The following is an 18,922-nucleotide window of genomic DNA, read 5'->3' on the forward strand; positions in this document are numbered from 1 at the left end:
CTGATTTATCCACCTGCCTGCTGCTAGCACAAGGAGTGATTTCTTTGAGACCAGATATTTATACCCATCCCTGCAAGGAATGACAAGGTAGAAAGCAGTTCCATTTAGAGTGACACCATCCCAAAGGGCTTGGGAAGCTAGAACTGTCAGTGTGAATCAATACTTTCCCCTCGATATGCTGCAAACTGCTGCTAGCAACAGCCTGGAGCCCCTGAAATGAGAAAATTGGCTTAGCATCACAGCCGGAGTGAGGATGAGCAAAGCTAGAACTACAGCTAGGAACTTGCTGGCATACTTTAGAATTTAGATATTATAGGGAGAAGATGGAGCTTGACTGCAGGATTAAAAATGTACTAAAACTCTGAAATCATAAGAATCTTAATGTGACTCATGTTAACGGATCGTCAGGTAAGGCACAAGTTCTGCCATAAGCAGAATAGGGATTGATAAGGGGGGGAATCAATACTAATAGACAAAATAAAAACCAACAGCTCTTGCCCTGTTGCATTTGTGTGCCTCCACTCAGAGCTTGCTAAGGTTTTGTTTGGTTTTTGCATTGTCTTGTGAGCTGGTGCTTAAAGAATTCCTTGGGTTTCTATTGGGTAATATTTGCATACTGCTGTGTAATATTTGCAGACTCCGCTCTGTTGACTCAGCTGTTTTGAAAATTCCAAGGACCTTTTCCAAGGTGAGCTCACAATCTTCTAGCAAACTTCTCTTGTTGTCTTTGATTCCAAATACTAGCTGGTCATCTAGGGTTGCCATATTCCCAAAAACTTTGGGGGAAAACATCTCCCCCCCCAAAAAAAACCCAAGTTGTTGGCCCACTGACGAGGGCATCTTGTCAAAAGACCCTCCCAAACTGGGAGATGCCCTTGGGCTGATGCCCACAAGGGAGAAGGCAAGCCATTTCCCTCCAAGCCTCTGAGGTGGCCCTGAGGACAATCTTTAAAAATGAATCTAACCGTGATATGGTTCCCTATGTTTCTAAATTTTGAGGGATAGCAAAAGAAGCAGAATGAAGAAAGAATTAGAAATCCTACTTACACTTTAGATGAAGAAAGTCTCTTCACTGCACCGGAAAACATCTTGGCTTTCTCACAAACTAACTAGCTCCTCAAACTAACTTTCCTCAGATAGTTGCTCTTCCCAAAGTCCTCAGCCAAGTCACTCAGCAGGGCGGCAGGTCACAATGGAGGACAGGACACCATTACTTTAGCTATTATTATTATTATTATTATTATTATTATTATTATTATCATCAACAACAACAGCAACACTCCAGTTCTAGTTTCATTTGTTTACATCTCGGTGGCAAGAAATCATGCTCTCTTTCTCTGAATACAGATTTAGGATTAACTCATTTTATTTTATATCTAAGCTCACTTTCCCATTTAGCTTTATCGTTCTGCCCAAAGATAAATTTTGCAACCTCCAAAATCTTTGCAGGGCTCCCAGGAGAAGTCTTACTCCAAAGAAGAAATCCCCTTTTTACAGTGGTTGAGACTGACATAGCAGTAACAATCTATAGGGCAGATTTAGGTGTGTTGTTTAAGCAAACAAACAAACAAGAAAGCACTGGAGGCACAGTTGATGGAACTGACAAATATTGATCTACCGTCGTCGGCAGCAGTGAAGAAGGCCTTGCTACATGACTTTGCTGCTGTCACAACGAATTAGCGACAACATTGTAAAGCTCTCTCTGTTTGCAAGCCTCCATCCCGTGACTCATCCAATCATTAAAAAGAAAAAATGATGTGCGGAACATCCTCAAAATAGCCAGGTCAAACATGCTCCTTTGCTATTTATAGAATGAAGTGCAACTCCGCGACGGAAGACTGCACAGTGTAGTAAAATTGAAGACGAGAACCTTCAGTTACAGAACTCAGTCTTTGGTAAGGTGTGGGCACAGCCCCAAAATTCAGGTTATTAAATTTCAGTCCCCTAACAATTAAAAGAAGCTAAGTAGTACAGTGGGGGTGAGAATGGGGGCGATAGGTGTTCCAATATGGTTCTGTTGTCAGGAACACATCTCACTTTCGGGGGGGGGGGCGGACAGGGTGGTTTTTTACATCTGTTCTGCCTCCAGCCTACCCTGAAAAGTTGTGAGAATGCTATATCTACGCTGGAGAGAGGGCAAAATACCACCAGGCTAAAGAGCTTGACTTACAGAAATCCCTTCCTTACGTTTTCTCATGTCTTAAAGCCAAAGTAGACGCAACATCAGTGAACAGAATCTACTGGGGTTTTGTTTTGTTTTAAGTGTTAATGGCAACAATAGCTGTATGTCTTGTCCAGCTTGGGGGGGGGGGGGGCAACAGCTTGAGGAAGGCATTTTAATAAGGAAAACAGCATGAAAGAATTAAACCCCCCGCCCCGCCCCATGCTATGAACCCAATGCAAGTTCCCCCTCTATACACAGGTGCTATTGACACTTTACAGTTTAGCAAATCATGGTGATCCTGTTCCTAGATCTCTGGCATCGAAGGGACCTTGAAAGTAATCCAAATGTTATATTTTCAAAGTTGCAGGAAACGGTAGTACGCCCTGGGCTTTCGTGGTATTCCATAACAGTCCATACATTTCCCCCCTTTGTTGCACATTTTTGCCAGGTATACTGTCTTTTCCAAAGGTAAAGGACCTCTGGAAGGTTAAGTCCAGTCAAAAGCGACTCTGGGGTTGCGGCACTCATCTCGCTTTCAGGCCAAGGGAGCCGGCGTTTGTCCACAGACAGCTTTCCAGGTCATGTGGCCAGCATGACTAAACCGCTTCTGGCACAATGGGACACCATGACGGAAACCAGAGCACACAGAAACGCCGTTTACCTTTCCACCACAGTGGTACCTATTTATCTACTCGTACTGGGCTGCTTTTGAACTGCTAGGTTGGCAGGAGCAGGGACCGAGCAACGGGAGCTCACCCTGTCGCGGGGATTCGAACCGCCAACCTTCTGATCGGCAAGCCCAAGAGGCTCAATGGTTTGGACCACAGTGCCATTCGCGTCACTTTTTCCATAGGAAGCACCCCTATACCAAGTCAGATCATTGACGCATCTAGCTCAATATTGTCGACACTGGTTGGCAGTGTATCTCCAGAAATGTATCTTGTCCGGACAGGCCAAGGTTTGGGTGTGTGGCTTTCAGCAGTGGGAGGAAAAGAGCACAGGTGAGGGGCAGAAGGACCTAGTCTTAGAGGCTGGAGAGACAGGCATCTGACTTTCAGCCCTAAGGGGGATTCTCTGCATATCAGTCTTCCTCTAGTCATGCAACCCGCATCAATCTGTCTCGTGACCAAAACCTCAGAAGTGAGCTAGGGACACCTTCAGAACGGCCAACTCCCGTCCAAATGTCTTGGGTGGTTGAGGCATGGAAGCTGCAGGAGCCCCCTGTGTGCTAATCCTTTTTTATTTGCAGATGTTTCGGTCTTCCCAATCCCTTGTGGCCCTGCAAGAGTATCCAGTGAAGAGACTGCAAGCTGCCAAGCCCAACTGTTCGGAGTGAATCTCTGGCCTTGCGCACCACACGCCTCTGACGCAAGCTTTTGCAAAAACAAACAACAGCTTCGATTGATAAAGAGCCCGATCAATTGTTTTCCCTTCCTGAGCAATTTGTGGTGGGTGCGCTTCTGTTCGTTTGGGCCGCTGGCAGCTAACGAGAGGCGGCTTAGTCTGTGTTTACAGTCAAGAAAGGCGAGCGGCTGGCAGGCAAGGCCCAAGTGGTGTGGCATTTACAGTCAATACTCGCAGGAGGCAGAAAGGAGAGATAAGGAGCATAGGCCTTGCACTGCAACGCCAAAGCCTATAAAACCAAGGGCTCCGTTGAAGGGGGCGGGGAGGTGGAAGAGGATTTATTTTGCCAATGATATGGGCAAGAGAGCTTGACTGAGCAAGGAAGTGTCTTGTGGCAGTCAGCAATGGCTGAGAAAGTGCGCTGCTTTTTCATAAAAGATTAGCCTTTTCTGAAACTCTTAAGTCTGCACATGTTAAGATTGTTTGCATTTTTAAAAATGGAAACAATTGAACCCGTTTTCTTTTTGGAGGGGGTCGGACTGGGAATGTCCTTAAGTGCTAAGCTGCGCATGGGTGCTGTAATGCGGGACAAAAAGAAGATTTCCTTTCCTTCTCCATATGCAGGAAAAACAAGGCTTCTAATGAAATAGAAAAAGCGCATGTGAAAACCCCGCGTCAGTGTCAAGAAAACCCTGCAGGCACAAAGGAATTTCCTTGGAGATCCGTTGAAGACAAGTCCTTGCCATGAAACCCCTCGCAGAAGAAGCTGTAGAACAATACATTCAGAATAAGGTAAGGGACATTGTGGCTCTTCTGTTTGGAGAGGTTCGGAATTCTGTTTTCATGTTTATGAGGTAGAACCAGTGTTTTTTTTTCAGCGGGGGGTGGGGGGTTGTGCAGGGGTACACACACCCCTCAACATTTTATGAATCTAGGTTTGGCCTCATTGAGGAGCAGTATTTCAATATGAGTAAAAAAATGAGAGGACCCCTAAACATGTTTTAATAGGGGGAAAAAGCACTGGGTAGAGCTCTCCAGGTAAAGTACCTACTGAATAAAATTTTGGGAAGGATCAACAAAAACTAACCCGGGAATGTCTCCTGCTCTGAAGTACCCAATCTTGGATCTACAGTAAAACCATTATGGACAAATGCAAGAGGATTTTTATTCTGTCTGCTGGAGCCAAACAGGGCAGAGGCTCTCTATGGAGAGATACGAATGGCTAGAGTAATTTGGCGGGGGGTGGGGGGTTCCTTCAAATTCTCTTAACTGTAGGAAGTCTTTCTTCCTTAACTCGTCTGCAGAGGCAGGATTTTAACGCGGAAAAAGGCAGAGTGAAAAGCCCCTTCCAGAAGCCCTGCAGATCCAAGACACCTTCTGTCCACAGCTGCACTTACGTTTTCAAAACACGTGGGAAATATTGTGCTGTCGTGTCTAATTTGGCCCTGATTTTCTCAGTAACTACTCAAACTGGGCATTAACAGAAGGATGCTTTGGGCTTGTCCATGTTTGGGCATTATGTAGCTGTTAATCCACTTTGCCCCATCAAATTAGAGTCTCCATCCACACCTATTTGAATCTGTATATGAGAAGCAGCTTCATTCTTCCTCGTGTTTTCGTTTGTGTTTTCCCCCACCTTCTGATTTCTTGATGCACACCTTGTTCTTCTTGTTTTTTATATAGTCGCACAAGAAATCTAATTGACTTTGACCCTACCCATGATATAATTAAGTATAGTCAACACAATGTAATAAGGGATTATCAACAAACAAAACTTCGCCCCAGTGAGAAGACACCTCTTGAGAAGGAAGGAACACTGCTCTTGTTGGGTTTTTTACAAAAATCCCCACCCTGAATTGGAGGGCAGCAGGCAACTGGAGTATATTAAAAACAGGTCTGAAAATCACGGATTCTCATACAGTTCATAGATGCCAGAAATTTGATATATAGGGCAATAAAGATGAGTTCTGAAGCATCTTAATGCCTAAAAATTGTAAATTTTATGATGTGAACTGCCGTGAGATCTACAGATGACGGGTGGTATATAAATTCAAAATAATAATAATAATAATAATAATAATAATAATTTCATTGCAGCTGACACTTTCATGGGCAAAAGTCTGCTTTGTCAAGTGCATGAAGCGTAACCTAAGTGTATAAACCTTGAGGGGAAAGGGGGGGGGGTCAATTTTTTGTTTCGTTTTTACAAAAGGCCAAGCAATTCAAGTGATAGCTTTAGATGCTTCACAATACAATGAAGAACACAAACGAATTCAAAGATCCAGCCGAGTAAATGTAAGATCCAGTAAATTTGGGTGTAACGACTCATTATTGAAGACAGGAGCGCCTGGCGTGCTCTGGTCCAGGGGGTCACAAAGAGTCGGAGACGACTAAACAACAACTCAGAATTAAGCATAGGAAGCTCTGCCGTGTAAATAATACCTAAAGGGGGACAACCCTTTAGATATTTCCCCAACCCAAAAGATTTGGGGAGGGGAGGGAAGTTCCATTCTAAAAACAAAATCCTTCCACTAGCAGAACTACTGAACTGGACAGCGCCCTCCGAACTGGAATTCCCATGCCATGTGCATGCAGACTCACATACATGTGTACATGCGCACACAGCAAGGTTCACCAAAATAATATGCCTTCAGAAGGTCTGTGGTTCAGTAGCTTTGTTTGGTTAAGCTGTGGACTAGATGCCCCTTGAGGGTCCCTTCCGGCATTCGTGGAGGAAGGGGCTTTGGTACCTGGGGGCGTCCCAATGGAGTGGCACCTGCCCGAGCGATCACCCCAAGGGGGAGGCACCTGACCACAGCGACGCCCCCCCCCCCCCCGGCTGGCACCTGGAGCAGACCGCCCTCCCCACCCCCTTCCTCCACCACTGCCTTCCGGGTCTACCATTCTCTGATTCTGTACAGTCTGGAGTCCAAAACAATATAGTAGGAATGTTGGATTTTGTCTGCAGGTGGACCTGAGGCACCGAGCAGTGGCCAAAACAGTGGATGAAGTGCAAAAAATCATACAACGGCTTACCAACGAAATTAGCAACAAGGATTCTCGTTTCCAGGCGATTTCTAACTCTGGGATTCATAACGAAAACATGAAGGTAAGTGTGCATGGGGTCTTTGGCTTGAACCAGGCCTTCTCGGTTGTGGCGCCCTCCCTGTGAAACACCCTCCCAACAGATGCCAAGGAAATAAACAACTATCTGACTTTTAGAAGACATCTGAAGGCAGCCCTGTTTAGGGAAGTTTTTAATGACTGTTGTTTTAATGTATTTTTAGTATTTTGTTGGAAGCCACCCAGAGTGGCTGGGGAAACCCAGCCAGATGGGTGGGGTATAAATAATTTATTATTATTATTATTATTATTATTATTATTATTATTATTATTGGTGCACTGAGTCCACAAGCGGTTCTGAACCCTCCTCCTCATGGGAGCACCATCTGTCCATTATAGACTGCAGGATTAAAGCTACACCTGGTGCCTCTGGCTCCTTGCTCTGGACTACAGTTCTGCAACCTTTAAAGGACAGTGTAAGGTCTGGGTTGTGTGGGAAGCAGTTTGTGGGCAACCCGGAGTCGTGGAATGAAGGCGCAATTCAGAACCAAAGGGCAAGCCAGAAGGCAGGACTGATGTACAACCAAAAGATGCAGGAAGAAGCTGGAACTCAGGATGTTTCCATTGTTTCCAGTTCATCACCTCAATGCCCCCTGAATGGGCTTCTATTACCACTCGTATTCAGCCATCAGTTACAATCAGAGGCATACTTCCTTGCAATTATTAAAACTGGGGCTGGATCTACGCAGACCTTTTTAACGTTATTAGAACGGCATTAGATAGATTGTTCTAAAATGTCACAGGGCAAACTGGTAAATTTAAAACGTTCCTTACCTTGTTTTACCTGTCAAAATGCAGTTTCCCTGCTGCCAGTTCCTGGTTGCTCTGCAGCACCCTCTGGTGTCACCTTTCAATGGTGTATTATTAATGTTCCAAGCAAAACGTAACATGCCCATCTATCTACGTTGGGAAAATCATTCCTTAACCCTTCCTTAATGTTATAGCCCGTGAGCGTAGATCTGCCCTGGGTGTACCATAATGCCAGTGGAAATTGATTGAAGAGAATGGATGGGACCACTGGTGATACACAGATGCCTTTGGCCATAGAGATGTTCTACTCTGTACCAGAGAAAGTATGAGCTTCTGAAAAGAGTGAAGGAGATATACTATAGGCGATGGTAACTGAGGTCTGAGGCTGCAGTCCTTCTTAGCTGGGTGTATGAATTCAGTAAGACGGATCAGATAAGGTCAAGTAGGAGCAGATATGGTTAGGAGTCTGCTGTTCACAACAGATGCTGTCTGGGAGCCTCCTTGCATGTTGGTTATTTGCTGCCCTGACCCTTCCAGGTCTCCCTATTTCAGAGGCTGTAATAAAATACGACCTCCCTCATCTCCCACGTCCAGATGCTGTGGACTGCACAAAAACATCCGTGTTTTGTCAGTTTCTGCCACTGCATAGCAATGGTGTGATTATAGGCTGGTCATTTTCTTCTAAGAGATGTTGAGGGCATGGCAAGCTTTGTGCAAGGTCGGGAGATGTGGAGAGGGTGGTCTTCAATATTCCTTCTACCTTGGCAATTCCATGATTTGATAAAGGTTCTCATTCTATTTAGTAAGTAAAACCCCTAAAACATCAACCCTTTGTAAAGGAAGTTTTTTAATAACTCTTGCAAGCATCCAGAGAAAGGCACAGTTTCACATTTAATGGTTGGAAGGCAGGCCGTAGGGAGCAAATGTCTCATTTCTGCAAATTAGCAACAGTTCTTGTCAACTGACTAGATAGCTACAACTGAAGAGCTAAGCCTTTTTGAGAGAAACTTGCCTTCGTATTTTTTTTTATTTAATGTATTTGAATCCCACTTTCCCCCCAAAGTGCTCAAAGCGGTGTACATAATTCTTACCATTAGTAACCTTAGGTAAAGGTAAAGGGACCCAGTCGTGGCCGACTCTGGGGTTGTGGCACTCATCTCACACTATAGGCCAAGGGAGCCGGTGTACAGCTTCCGGGTCATGTGGCCAGAATGACTAAGCCGCTTCTGGCGAACCAGAGCAGTGCACGGAAACGCCGTTTACCTTCCTGCCGGAGCAGTACCTATTTATCTACTTGCACTTTGACGTGCTTTCCAACTGCTAGGTTGGCAGGAGCTGGGACTGAGCAACTGGAGCTCACCCCGTAGCGGGGATTCGAACCGCTGAACTTCTGATCGGCAACTCCTAGGCTCTGTGGTTTAACCCACAGCGCCACCCGCGTCCCTTAGTAACCTTACAGCTAAGTTAACTCCAGGTGAATGCTTAGAGGGAGGGTGCAGCAAATGGTGATATCAGGTAACACTTTAATTTACATGCATCCACGAGAAGGGGCTCAACCTGCAGACTCGGAATGGTGGGGGTTCTGAACAGAGGGCTTATTTAGGCATCAGGCAGGCTGGTTCAGACTACTGAAACACTAGCAACATGTGAGTACCGATGATCATCATTCCCAGCCCCAGGGATCAATATGGGTAGCCGAAAATCCCAGGGACCATAGTTCTCCTTTGAAGTGCCCCTTCTACATTCCTGGCTTGGGGCTAAGCTAGTTTGACATTAACCAGCAGCCTTAGAGGTCGCTGGCAGGGTCGCCCTTGAGATGACTTATGGAAATTGGGAAACCCATCAGGTCTTGGCTAGGTGGCAAGCTGTGGGGCGGGGGGGGGGGCGACGAAATGTCCCCACAAGTCTCCATAGCTTGTGGCAAGGTGAGGGGGGAGCCGACGAATGGTGGCACCATTTCTCCCTTCTCCCTCACTTTTTCCTCATTCCAGTTCTTGGAATACCCGTTTTCAGAAAGGGCACTTGCAACAAGGGGACACTGCATTTTAGTAGACTGGAGAAGGTTGTGAGGCTGCCGCCACAAGCTGGTTTTCAGCATTGCAAAACCTGCGGAGATGACTGCAATTCCTGCTGTCTCGCTCTCTCTGCCCTGAGTCCCCCACTCACCTCTCTTGCAGGCAGATAAGGTAGAAAGAGACTGAACTGACATAGCAGGCAAAGACCCCACAAGGGAAGAAGCCAGCTCAATGCCGTGTTTTCCTTGTTTCCCGAAGGACTGGACAAGGTGTGCTTCAGAGTGTTTTGAAGAAGTTCCATCTCCAGGCTGCAGAGCGGGCATCTCTTTGCATTTCTCCCTGCCTAGTGATTTGCATTCACACGAGCTGCGTTTTTAGTTAGCCGACTAATTGCCTTTTACTGCATCTGTTCTGTCTCCTTCTTTCCTTGCTGCCTCTCAGGATCAGCCAGCCTTACTGGCCAAGTGGTCAGCTCTGCTTCAGGGGAAGAGCCCCTTCCACCCGTCTATCCAGGTACAAACACCTTGCACAGGTTCCCTCCAGGTCCCCTCATGCCTGCTTCCTCCCTTGATCACCACCACTCGCACTCCACCAACTACCCTAACTCACCTCCTCCCTAGCCAAGCCCTCCCAAAAGGTATGAAAGCACAAAGTCATGCTTTTAAGCCACCTGCTGCCTGAGAAGTCTCACCTGAAGAAGGGGGCTTCACATTATGTGGGCCTGCACATTTTGCCGGACGTATTATAGTCCCTGGGCTTTACGTACCACAGAATTTGTCATCCCCACTAAAGCCACGTGGGACTTCTTTGCAATGGCACTTGAACAATAAATTCCATCTGTACTTATGCCTTGTAATTCCTTTCTGAGGAATCCCATCCTTGTTTTATTCAGACCTCTGCTGTTCTTTAAAATGGCCACTTTTCTTGCTTTTCAGTGTCCCTCCCTTTTCACTGTGCTCAAACTTCCCCAAGGATGTTAAGCCCTCAAATATTCCATAGTACTTTACTCAAACACCTGCTGTTGTTTCAAACCACCATTTCTGTTATGGACTGAGGTTCTCACCGTGGGCCAGCAGGGGGATACTGTAGATAGTTTTCACTCAGGTCCACATATGCAAATAAGGGATCGAAAGTGACGTTCAGTGATTGGATAGTTACAGAAAGTGGTTACAGTTGCGATGTAGTGGAGCTCTATATAAGCAGGCTGGCTGAACCCTTTAGTTCAGTTCTGTTCTGGCCTGTGAATAAGCAAGAGCTGTTTGAAGAATTGCTGTGTCGTCTGATATGTTCAACCACAACTTAACCATTTCCCTCTCACTTCACTCAATCCCTGCTTTAATTAAAACTCTTCTGTTGTTTTCAACTGCCTCTTTTCCCCTCTCAGTCTTGCCTGCTCCTCACTCCTCTGCCGGGGCCATTGCTGTTGTGCAACCTGCTTTCACGTTTGCTTCCCTATCCCAACCTGACTTCATGCAAATCCAGGATAGTGATACGGCACTGCCAATCTTCCAGGAGGATTGCTTGATGGCATTCTTACATTATTATTATATAGAGAGATAGATCATTTCCTCGCTGTTAGCAGATGTAGTGAAGTAACCAAGGCCTCCAGTACTTAATATACATACTTCTGAGTAAGCATGCTTAGGGTTGCCTTCAGCCGTGAATCAGGCAGCCTCGAATTCAGATCCAACCCATGGAAGTGTGGACAAGCCCAAAGTCTGTTCTAGTTTCCTGGCCATCCCAGCCATTTCCTGTTCCAACCTTTCTGAATCTGCCTAGGTCTTAACCCCCGGCCAGTTCCTCATCACCGTCCCCTTGCTTGGCCTGTCTGGCTACAAAGAAGGCCAAGTGCGGCATTGGCGCTACTACACGACGCACGGAGCCAAGCTCCTGTCCCCTGTCAGGGACCCGGAGGAGCTGCAGCAGTGGCTGGAAGTGGAGCAGTTCTCCAAGAGCCTCCAGCAGTGGCACGAGGCAGATGTGAACATCGAGGGCGACCTCGTGCCTGCCAAGGTCCTGGCTGTCTTCCGAGAACTTGTGGAGAAAGCGATCGTGGCTCACAATCTCACAGGTGAGTTCACTGGGGCAGGTGCCAGAGGAAGGGGCTCAGGGCAGCACTTTCCCACAATCAACCACAGGCACTCATGGCCTCCCCAAACCTCTAACAGATATTTCTGCCGGGTCTACACCCCACCCCACCCCCCCCCTACACACACACACACACCAGCAGTGTGGTCCTGGCCCTCAGGACAGACCATACCACAAATCATCATCATCACCACCACCATCATCATCTGCATTGTGACTTGCAGTGATTTTTAATTATCATAGTTTAGATCATATTTATTGTCATTAAGAGTGAATTTCTGTTTAATTATTATTTGCTGATGTTTTCAGAGTTAATTTTATTGCGTACTATTATATTCTAATAGATTGTTGAATATTAATTTCTTTTATATAAGTCATTCTGCTTAAAAGTTCTATTTTGTTATGCCTTTCTGTATTGGACCAGATTATTGTAAGGGGCATGTTCTGGGTTGTTTATTTTGTTGCTGTAAACCGCCTTGGGCAAGTAAATATAAAAAGGCGGTATACAAATTGAAAGTGAAATGAAATTGAACTGCCTTTGTGGCTATAGATACAGACTGGCAGAAGCATACTGTCATAAGGGATTGGGGGGGGGGATGCCCCTAAACGCAATAAATTAATGAATGTCAGAATCCAGCTAATATTGGGCATTGGAGGAGGAAATGCCAGCTGCAGAATTGTGCCAGGCGAGGAATCTGCTGCAGTCCAGTTTCTGCTGACAATCCCCTTTGGATGCCCTTCCCCCCAGAGCGAGTCAGCATTTTGGAAGGCTTCAGCCCGGTGGTCCATCTTGCTGTGGAGACATCCAACGTCCAGGTGGAGGTTGAGCTGGTTCCAACGATTGAGATCCCAACTTGTTGGCCTCAGAAAATCAAGTGGCCCCGATGTTTCAAGCGCTGGCCTAGCCAGGAGAAAGTGCAATGCGTCAAGGTACCAGGCCAGGATGCGACCGTGGTTTTAGCCCCAAGCCGATCTTGCAAAGAGGGGCATGTGGAGGGGTAAGAGAGCAGGATATAGGCCAGGGGTGTTCCCAGAGTGCGGTGCGCCACCCTGGTGTGACAGGAGAGGATGTAGGTATTTCTTATCACTAAAATAGTCAGTGTGGCAGGAGCAAATTTTTATTCAAATAAAATAAATGTGAACCAATGATTTAGGCCATAATGATTTGAACAGTTAAAACTAATATTCTGCTCTGGGGTTCAGAAGTAATACTGCCCCAGCCGTGGAGACAGAGCATAGACAGAGCACTATGGCCAGTAGCCTTCTATAGCCCCCTCCTTCATGAAATCTATCTGGGTGGGCAGACCCATCAAGGGTCCCTATTTTCCATCCTGGATTTAGAGAAGCCCTCCGGGTTTCTGATTTGATCCCGGAATGTCCCGCTTTTCCTGAGGATGTCCCTATTTTCACTGGAGAAATGTTGGAGGGTATGGAGTTATCCAGCCCTCAAGGTGTCTGAAGGTAATCCTGTATAGGGAAGGGTTAAAAAAATTTAACGTTTTCTTATGTTTTTATATATGTTGGAAGCTGCCAGGAGTGGCTGGGGCAACACAAGAAGATGTGTGGGGTATAAATAGTAAAATTGCCATTATGGAATGGGACGTCCCTATTTTCATCAGAGAAATGTTGGAGGGTACGGGTTGTTGGCCATCACTACTATGGAGTGAGTTCCATAGTTTAACTATGCGCTGTGTGAAGAAGTGTTTTCTCTTATTTGTCCCGAACCTTCGAACTTCCCACTTCATTGGATGCCCACAAGCCCTCGTGTTAAGATGGGGGGGCGGACTTTTCTCTGTCCTCTTTCTGTGCGCCATGCCTAGAGACAGGAGATTGGTGCTAACTGGCCGTGGAGACTTGCAGCACATTCCTGTAAGCAAGGAGGACAAACAGGCGTCATTTTCAAATCCTCTGCTTGCTTGGGAGAGGTGGCCAATGTACACAACCCACAAAAGTATGAAGAGGGCACCATTTCTATTTAATGCTACTAGGTTGGGGGAAGATTGTAAATTCCAGATCCCTCTTGACCAATTGCTTTTAAGACCCTCTACACTAGATCACGGTTTCCCAAACTTGTGTCTTCAGCTGTTTTTTGGACTACAACTCCCATCATCCCTAGCTGGCAGGACCAGTGGTCAGGGATGATGGGAATTGTAGTCCAAAAACAGCTGGAGGCCCAAGTTTGGGAAACCCTGCTCTAGACAGTGTCTTCTCCCATATTTTCCCTTTCAACTGCTAAAATATGCCTCATGTTTTCTTAATCTGGACCAGTTTAAAACTATGGTGGCACGTGAAGGGCCGTTTACGTTCTCTTCTCCGCATATGCATCCAGCCTCCTGTCGCTGGAGAGTCCCCAAAGCCCAAGCCTTCACACAGCTTCTAGATATCCTGTTGATAATAATAATAATAATAATAATAATAATAATAATAATAATAAATTATTTATACCCCACCCTCCCCGACCAGAGCCGGGCTCAGGGCGGCTAACACCAGTAAAATTACCATAAAAACATAATGGGGAGGGGGAACCAATTTAAAATACAGGTTAAAATGCAATTTAAAATGCAGCCTCATTTTAAAAGTAGCCCATAAAAGTAGCCCGTAGGTAGGTACCCCATTGAAGGCAATGGGATCAGCATGTAAATGTTGCTTTTAATTTAGCATATTTTAATATGTTTTATTTGCGTAATTCTGTGCCTTTCAATCTGTTTCAGAGTATTAGTAAGCACCCTGGACCCTTGGGATAAGTTGATGGGTTGAAACAATGCAAAGGCTGCTCCTATGGAGATGCTCAACCAATCTCTCAGCTGGGGGGGGGGGCTCTGCCTTCTTCCCCCCGTCTTTTCCTTCCCCAACTTGCTCTGCTTCTTCTTTTCTGCAGTCTTTTGGCTTTGACCTCTTGGCCTCTTCCAACTACCACTGGTACCTGAGCTTCGCGAGAGCTGAGCACATCCTGATGCAGGGGCTCGACGAGGACGGCGGCTGCCGCATGATGTGCTTCCGGGTTATGAGGCAGATGAAGGAAGATGTCTGGTGTGCGGGAAACAAGCCAGTCCTCACAGCCTTCCACCTGCAGGTGTGTGCGCCAGCCAATGAGGCAGTGGGAAGGGGGGAGAGATCTGTACCCCAAAACAAGAGGAGCCATTTTGGAGGACTGGCTACTTAACGCTTCTTCATTGCCTGTGGTTTGCTAAGGGCTGGACAGAGCAGAAGGCAGCTGACTCTCTCTTCCCCACACCACAGGATCCTACTGGGTGGGGAAGGAGGTGAGGAAAAGGTCGTGTTGGAAAGAGAGAGGAAATGGGTAGAGTCTGCCATTTTCTGCTCTGGCTCCATCCACCATTGACCTCTGACAGAGTAGTCCCAACGGAATCTGACACTTGACAGAAAAACATAGCCGTCAACTGTCCCTTATTTGGTGGGAAAGTCCCTTATCCCAGCGCCATGTCCGGCTGCTGTCCCTTATTGATGATGTCCCGTAAATTTCCCGGGTTTCAAAAGAAGCAGCTCCTCTCCCTCCCTCCCTGCCGGCCAGGGAGGAGGGAGGCTCCAACTGTGTTGCTTGGCTGCGTTGCTCACCCAATAAGGAGTCTAAGAACGACTGGGAGGTGGAGCTTGCATGCTTTGTGCCAGTCAAATCGGCCGCGTTGCCTGGGGACTCGTCTTTGCTCAGCGCTTCCCAGCGGAGAGGTGACGGTGGTTTCCCTTGCTGCATCCCCTTTGCCGGGTTGCTGCGCTGTGGGAACCACCGCTTGAGGCTTTGTTTGGATGCTGGTTGACTAAAATCCCTTATTTTGGCTGCTGATCCCTTATTTTCAAATCTGTAAGTTGACAGCTATGCAGAAAAAGGGTTTTCCACCCTTGATCCAGGTCATTACTCGGACCGGATGCCATTATTAAGAAGGCCGTCTAATTCACTTGTGCTAGCAAGCCCCCATGTTCTCTCTTCTAGATGGGAGACTTTCTGCAGACCCACCCAGGGCCAAACATTACACGATAGGCTTGTGTGACGGAGACACCAGCTGTGGTGCTTCTAAACGTTGTGGTATGTTTCTAGGCTTTCAGTTATGGAAACAACTCCATATAAACATGAAGATGTAGTGTAGGCCAGATTCTAGCACTTCCCAGAGATGTGCTAGTGAGTTTCAGGGAAATCATTTTTGGCCCAGATTTTGTGTTTGTGGTATTTGGGGGGTGGGAAATGGTCTTGCCCAGGCTTCCTCAAGCTCGGCCCTCCAGATGTTTTGAGACTACAATTCCCATCATCCCTGACCACTGGTCCTGCTGGCTAGGGATCATGGGAGTTGTAGGCCAAAAACATTTGGAGGGCCGAGCTTGAGGAAGCCTGGTCCTGCCCTTTGTTTTTCTGGCAACCAGGCCCAAGCCAGCCTCCCTCCCAGGCTGTTGTTGTCCCCCCCCCCACCCGGTATACCAGAAACCCCAAATTCTCCTGGGTATCAGGGGTTCCAAGATGCAGCTGGCAACTTACTTTTCATGCCAAAGCAACAGTGAGTTTCACTGAGAAAGCTGAAGCATTTCTAAACTATAGTGGTACCTTGGTTCTCAAACTTAATCCGTTCCGGAAGTCCGTTCCAAAACGAAAGCGTTCCAAAACCAAGGCGTGCTTTCCCATAGAAAGTAATGCAAAACAGATTAATCCGTTCCAGACTTTTAAAAACAACTCCTAAAACAGCAATTTAACATGAATTTTACTATCTAACAAGACCATAGATCCACAAAATGAAAGCAATAAACAATGTACTGCAGTCACACAATCAGTCAATCACTAGCTGAACTGGGTTCCACACAGTCACAAAAAGCAGAACAAAAAGAGCAGCAAAAACAAAAACGCAAAATAAATAGCAAAAACAGACAGACCTCAACGTAACACTCAAAACGGAAGCGTGGCACTCAAAAGCATTTGCAAACCGGAGCACTTACTTCCGGGTTTGCAGTGTTTGGGTTCCAAATTGTCTGAGTACCAAGGTGTTTGAGAACCAAGGTACCACTGTATTTACTTTTTTTAAAAAAAATATTTATTTATTTATTATTAATTTTGCAACACATATATGAAATATTTACATAGTGATACTGTCAGGGAACTGCCATCAGTGCCGGAGGGAGAGAGCAAAATCCAGAGGGATTCCGGAGAGCGTCCCGGGATTGGGAGAGGCAGCCCATCTTCTGGGGAAGAGAATCAGCGTAGCACCAGTGGAGAAGGGGGGCAGATGGGGGAAGCGGCGAGGCGCTCCCATGACTCCTTGCCGGGGACCAGCGGGGAGAGTAGAGGTCCTCCGCTGCCTACGCCCTCCTTGCGCAGAAGGCTTTCACGCAGGGAGAGTAGGAGAAGACTTGGCGTCAAAGAGCTTCTTTGCTGGAAGAAGTTTAAGAAACGCCCACTGACAGATTCTGCCAGCGATTGAGACAGCCACGGGTGAGTGGCTGTCCGGACAGAAAAGGTTCACTCAGGCAACCCAGCCAGGTGTTTGCACCGGCTTACGCACGAGCAACCCCTAGAACCATTACAGATACATATACATTATATTTGTAAATTCACATTTTCACATTTCATGATGTACCAACATTTATCCATTTCTTTTTTTGCTGCTTATTTCTTGCCTGTGTCTATTTCTTGCCTGTGCGTGACTTCCTTGTTAGCATTTTGTGACTTTCTTATTGAGATAGTATTTTTGTATCTTAATAATTAAACATTTATTCTTCTATATCTGCTTAACTTGACTTAACTTTGTACCCCTGTATTGACTTCAAGGCTGGAGCCATCCCATGCAGACTGTATCCCACCCCACACACACACACACACACACACGCTTCCTGTGTTGTGGAATTCCATCCATTGCGCCTCATTTGTGTCTTCTGCAGATGGTGCTTTTCTGGACGTGCGAGAAGTACCCTCGCTCCAAGGACTGGTCCTGCTTCCGCAAAGGCTTCCTGCGGATGGTGCGCAAGTTGCACAAATGCGTGAGCCAGCACTTCCTGAAGCATTACTTCATCAAAGGCACCAACCTGCTGAAGTATGCCAACACCAACGACCTGGACATGGTAGCGGGCAAGTTGGCTGTCTTCTTGGAAAACCCTGTGCTTCCTCTGGACTGAGAGAGATGAGCAAGCAGACTCCTGAGCCAGGTTTTGCCCTGTTCCTTAGTTCCTCTGTGTGGTGAGTAGTGAGGATAGAGGCAAACGGACCGGCATCTGGGAGCAAACTCTTCTGTCTTCTGCCTCTCCATGATTAGTTTGCTTAAGTCTCACCTTTTGGATCTGGAGCCAGCCAGCCTCTTTCGCAGAAACTCAGCCTGTGGAGAGTGGATGGGCAGAGGGCTGCCCACTTCAATTTTGTACCTTCTCTAGGTGGGCTAAGCTCCAAAGCAGTTTGCCATATTTGGATCCAGAGTTTGCTTCTCCTGGTCAGCAAAATTGGGGCGAAAGATAAAGGACTGTTGTGCATTTATCAATGCGCTAAAAAGTTGGGGAGCATCTTGAAAAATCTGATGGGGTGGGTGTGTGTCTCAGAGTCCTAGATCTGTTGGTGAATGAACCTTGTTGGTTGCTAAATACCTCCATTGCTTCTTTCGGTTTTCCTTCCTTCTTGCCCCCAAAGGTTACCTTCTCTTGTTTTTAGGAATAACCAATGTCTGACTGCATGGACAGCAAGAAATATATATAAACGAAAGGAGCACCATCATAAATGCATCGGGGCCATGCATGCAACTGGATCCAAGTCAGAAAGTCTGCCAGTTATGATCTTGTCTAGAAGCTAGTGGCGTGCGTTGCTCCTTTGCGTTTGTGTTCACAAAGAGTGCAATATCTGCCAAATGTAACATGGGATGGAGCCCTCAGGTGTGTGAATGAGAAGACAGGCTTCGCATGTTTGGTGCTACCTTTGTTCCTGCCATGTGACCAGCCTTCCTGCAGCGGCATTCAGAAGTGGTCCTGACTGCAAAGGGATACTTATTTTTCTGTGCAATGTTCAGGGTTTTTTTAACCAGAGACCCCTTAATGGTTCAATAGAGCGCATTCTAGAATAAAATGTTTTTACCTCAATTAGTTACACTTGTGGACAGCTGGTGGCATGAATAAACAATGGTCAAGGTTTTTAAAAAATATACAGGACTCCCACTATCCCCAACACTCTCCCACTATCCCCATTGCATGAAGCTGAAGCCAATCACTGAACTGCTTCCAATAGCAAAAAAAATTTAAGTTACATGGTAAGCTATCACATGGGAAGGGTAGTTGAAAGCTGCATCTAGACATAGTGCTTACATGTCTTTCAGGTGATTCGGTGCCAATGTAAATCTCTTCCACATGCAGAAGACACTTAAATGCAATTTTTGAATTTTGCTTAGAATGCCAAAGTACACAAAGGTGGGCCTGAAATTAGAGTCAGAGGTGCTCAGTTTTTTTGTGAGGGGCATAGGAAAGT

The 18,922-nt window shown here is 46.4% G+C and overlaps 1 protein-coding gene across 4 annotated transcripts; it reads left to right on the forward strand.

The window, feature by feature from the left end:
• The first annotated feature begins 3,047 nt into the window (after positions 1 to 3,047).
• MAB21L3 (mab-21 like 3) lies at positions 3,048 to 18,602 on the forward strand. 4 transcript variants are annotated; one of them, XM_083420475.1, is made up of 7 exons: positions 3,048 to 3,165; positions 3,414 to 4,300; positions 6,477 to 6,617; positions 11,176 to 11,467; positions 12,233 to 12,414; positions 14,363 to 14,557; positions 17,362 to 18,602. In XM_083420475.1, exons 2-7 carry the CDS (start codon positions 4,253 to 4,255, stop codon positions 17,593 to 17,595), a joined length of 1,092 nt encoding a protein of 363 aa, XP_083276601.1. In that variant the 5' UTR covers positions 3,048 to 3,165; positions 3,414 to 4,252; the 3' UTR covers positions 17,596 to 18,602. The 4 variants fall into 4 exon arrangements, with proteins under 4 accessions (XP_083276601.1, XP_083276604.1, XP_083276602.1 ...); XM_083420478.1 differs by lacking the exon at positions 3,048 to 3,165 and adding an exon at positions 9,838 to 9,909 and having other exon boundaries at positions 3,185 to 4,300; XM_083420476.1 differs by lacking the exon at positions 3,048 to 3,165 and having other exon boundaries at positions 3,188 to 3,703; positions 4,133 to 4,300.
• The last annotated feature ends 320 nt before the right edge of the window (positions 18,603 to 18,922 follow it).

This window comes from Podarcis tiliguerta (assembly GCF_965153285.1).
Source record: "Podarcis tiliguerta genome assembly, chromosome: 17".
Lineage (NCBI taxonomy): Eukaryota > Metazoa > Chordata > Lepidosauria > Squamata > Lacertidae > Podarcis > Podarcis tiliguerta.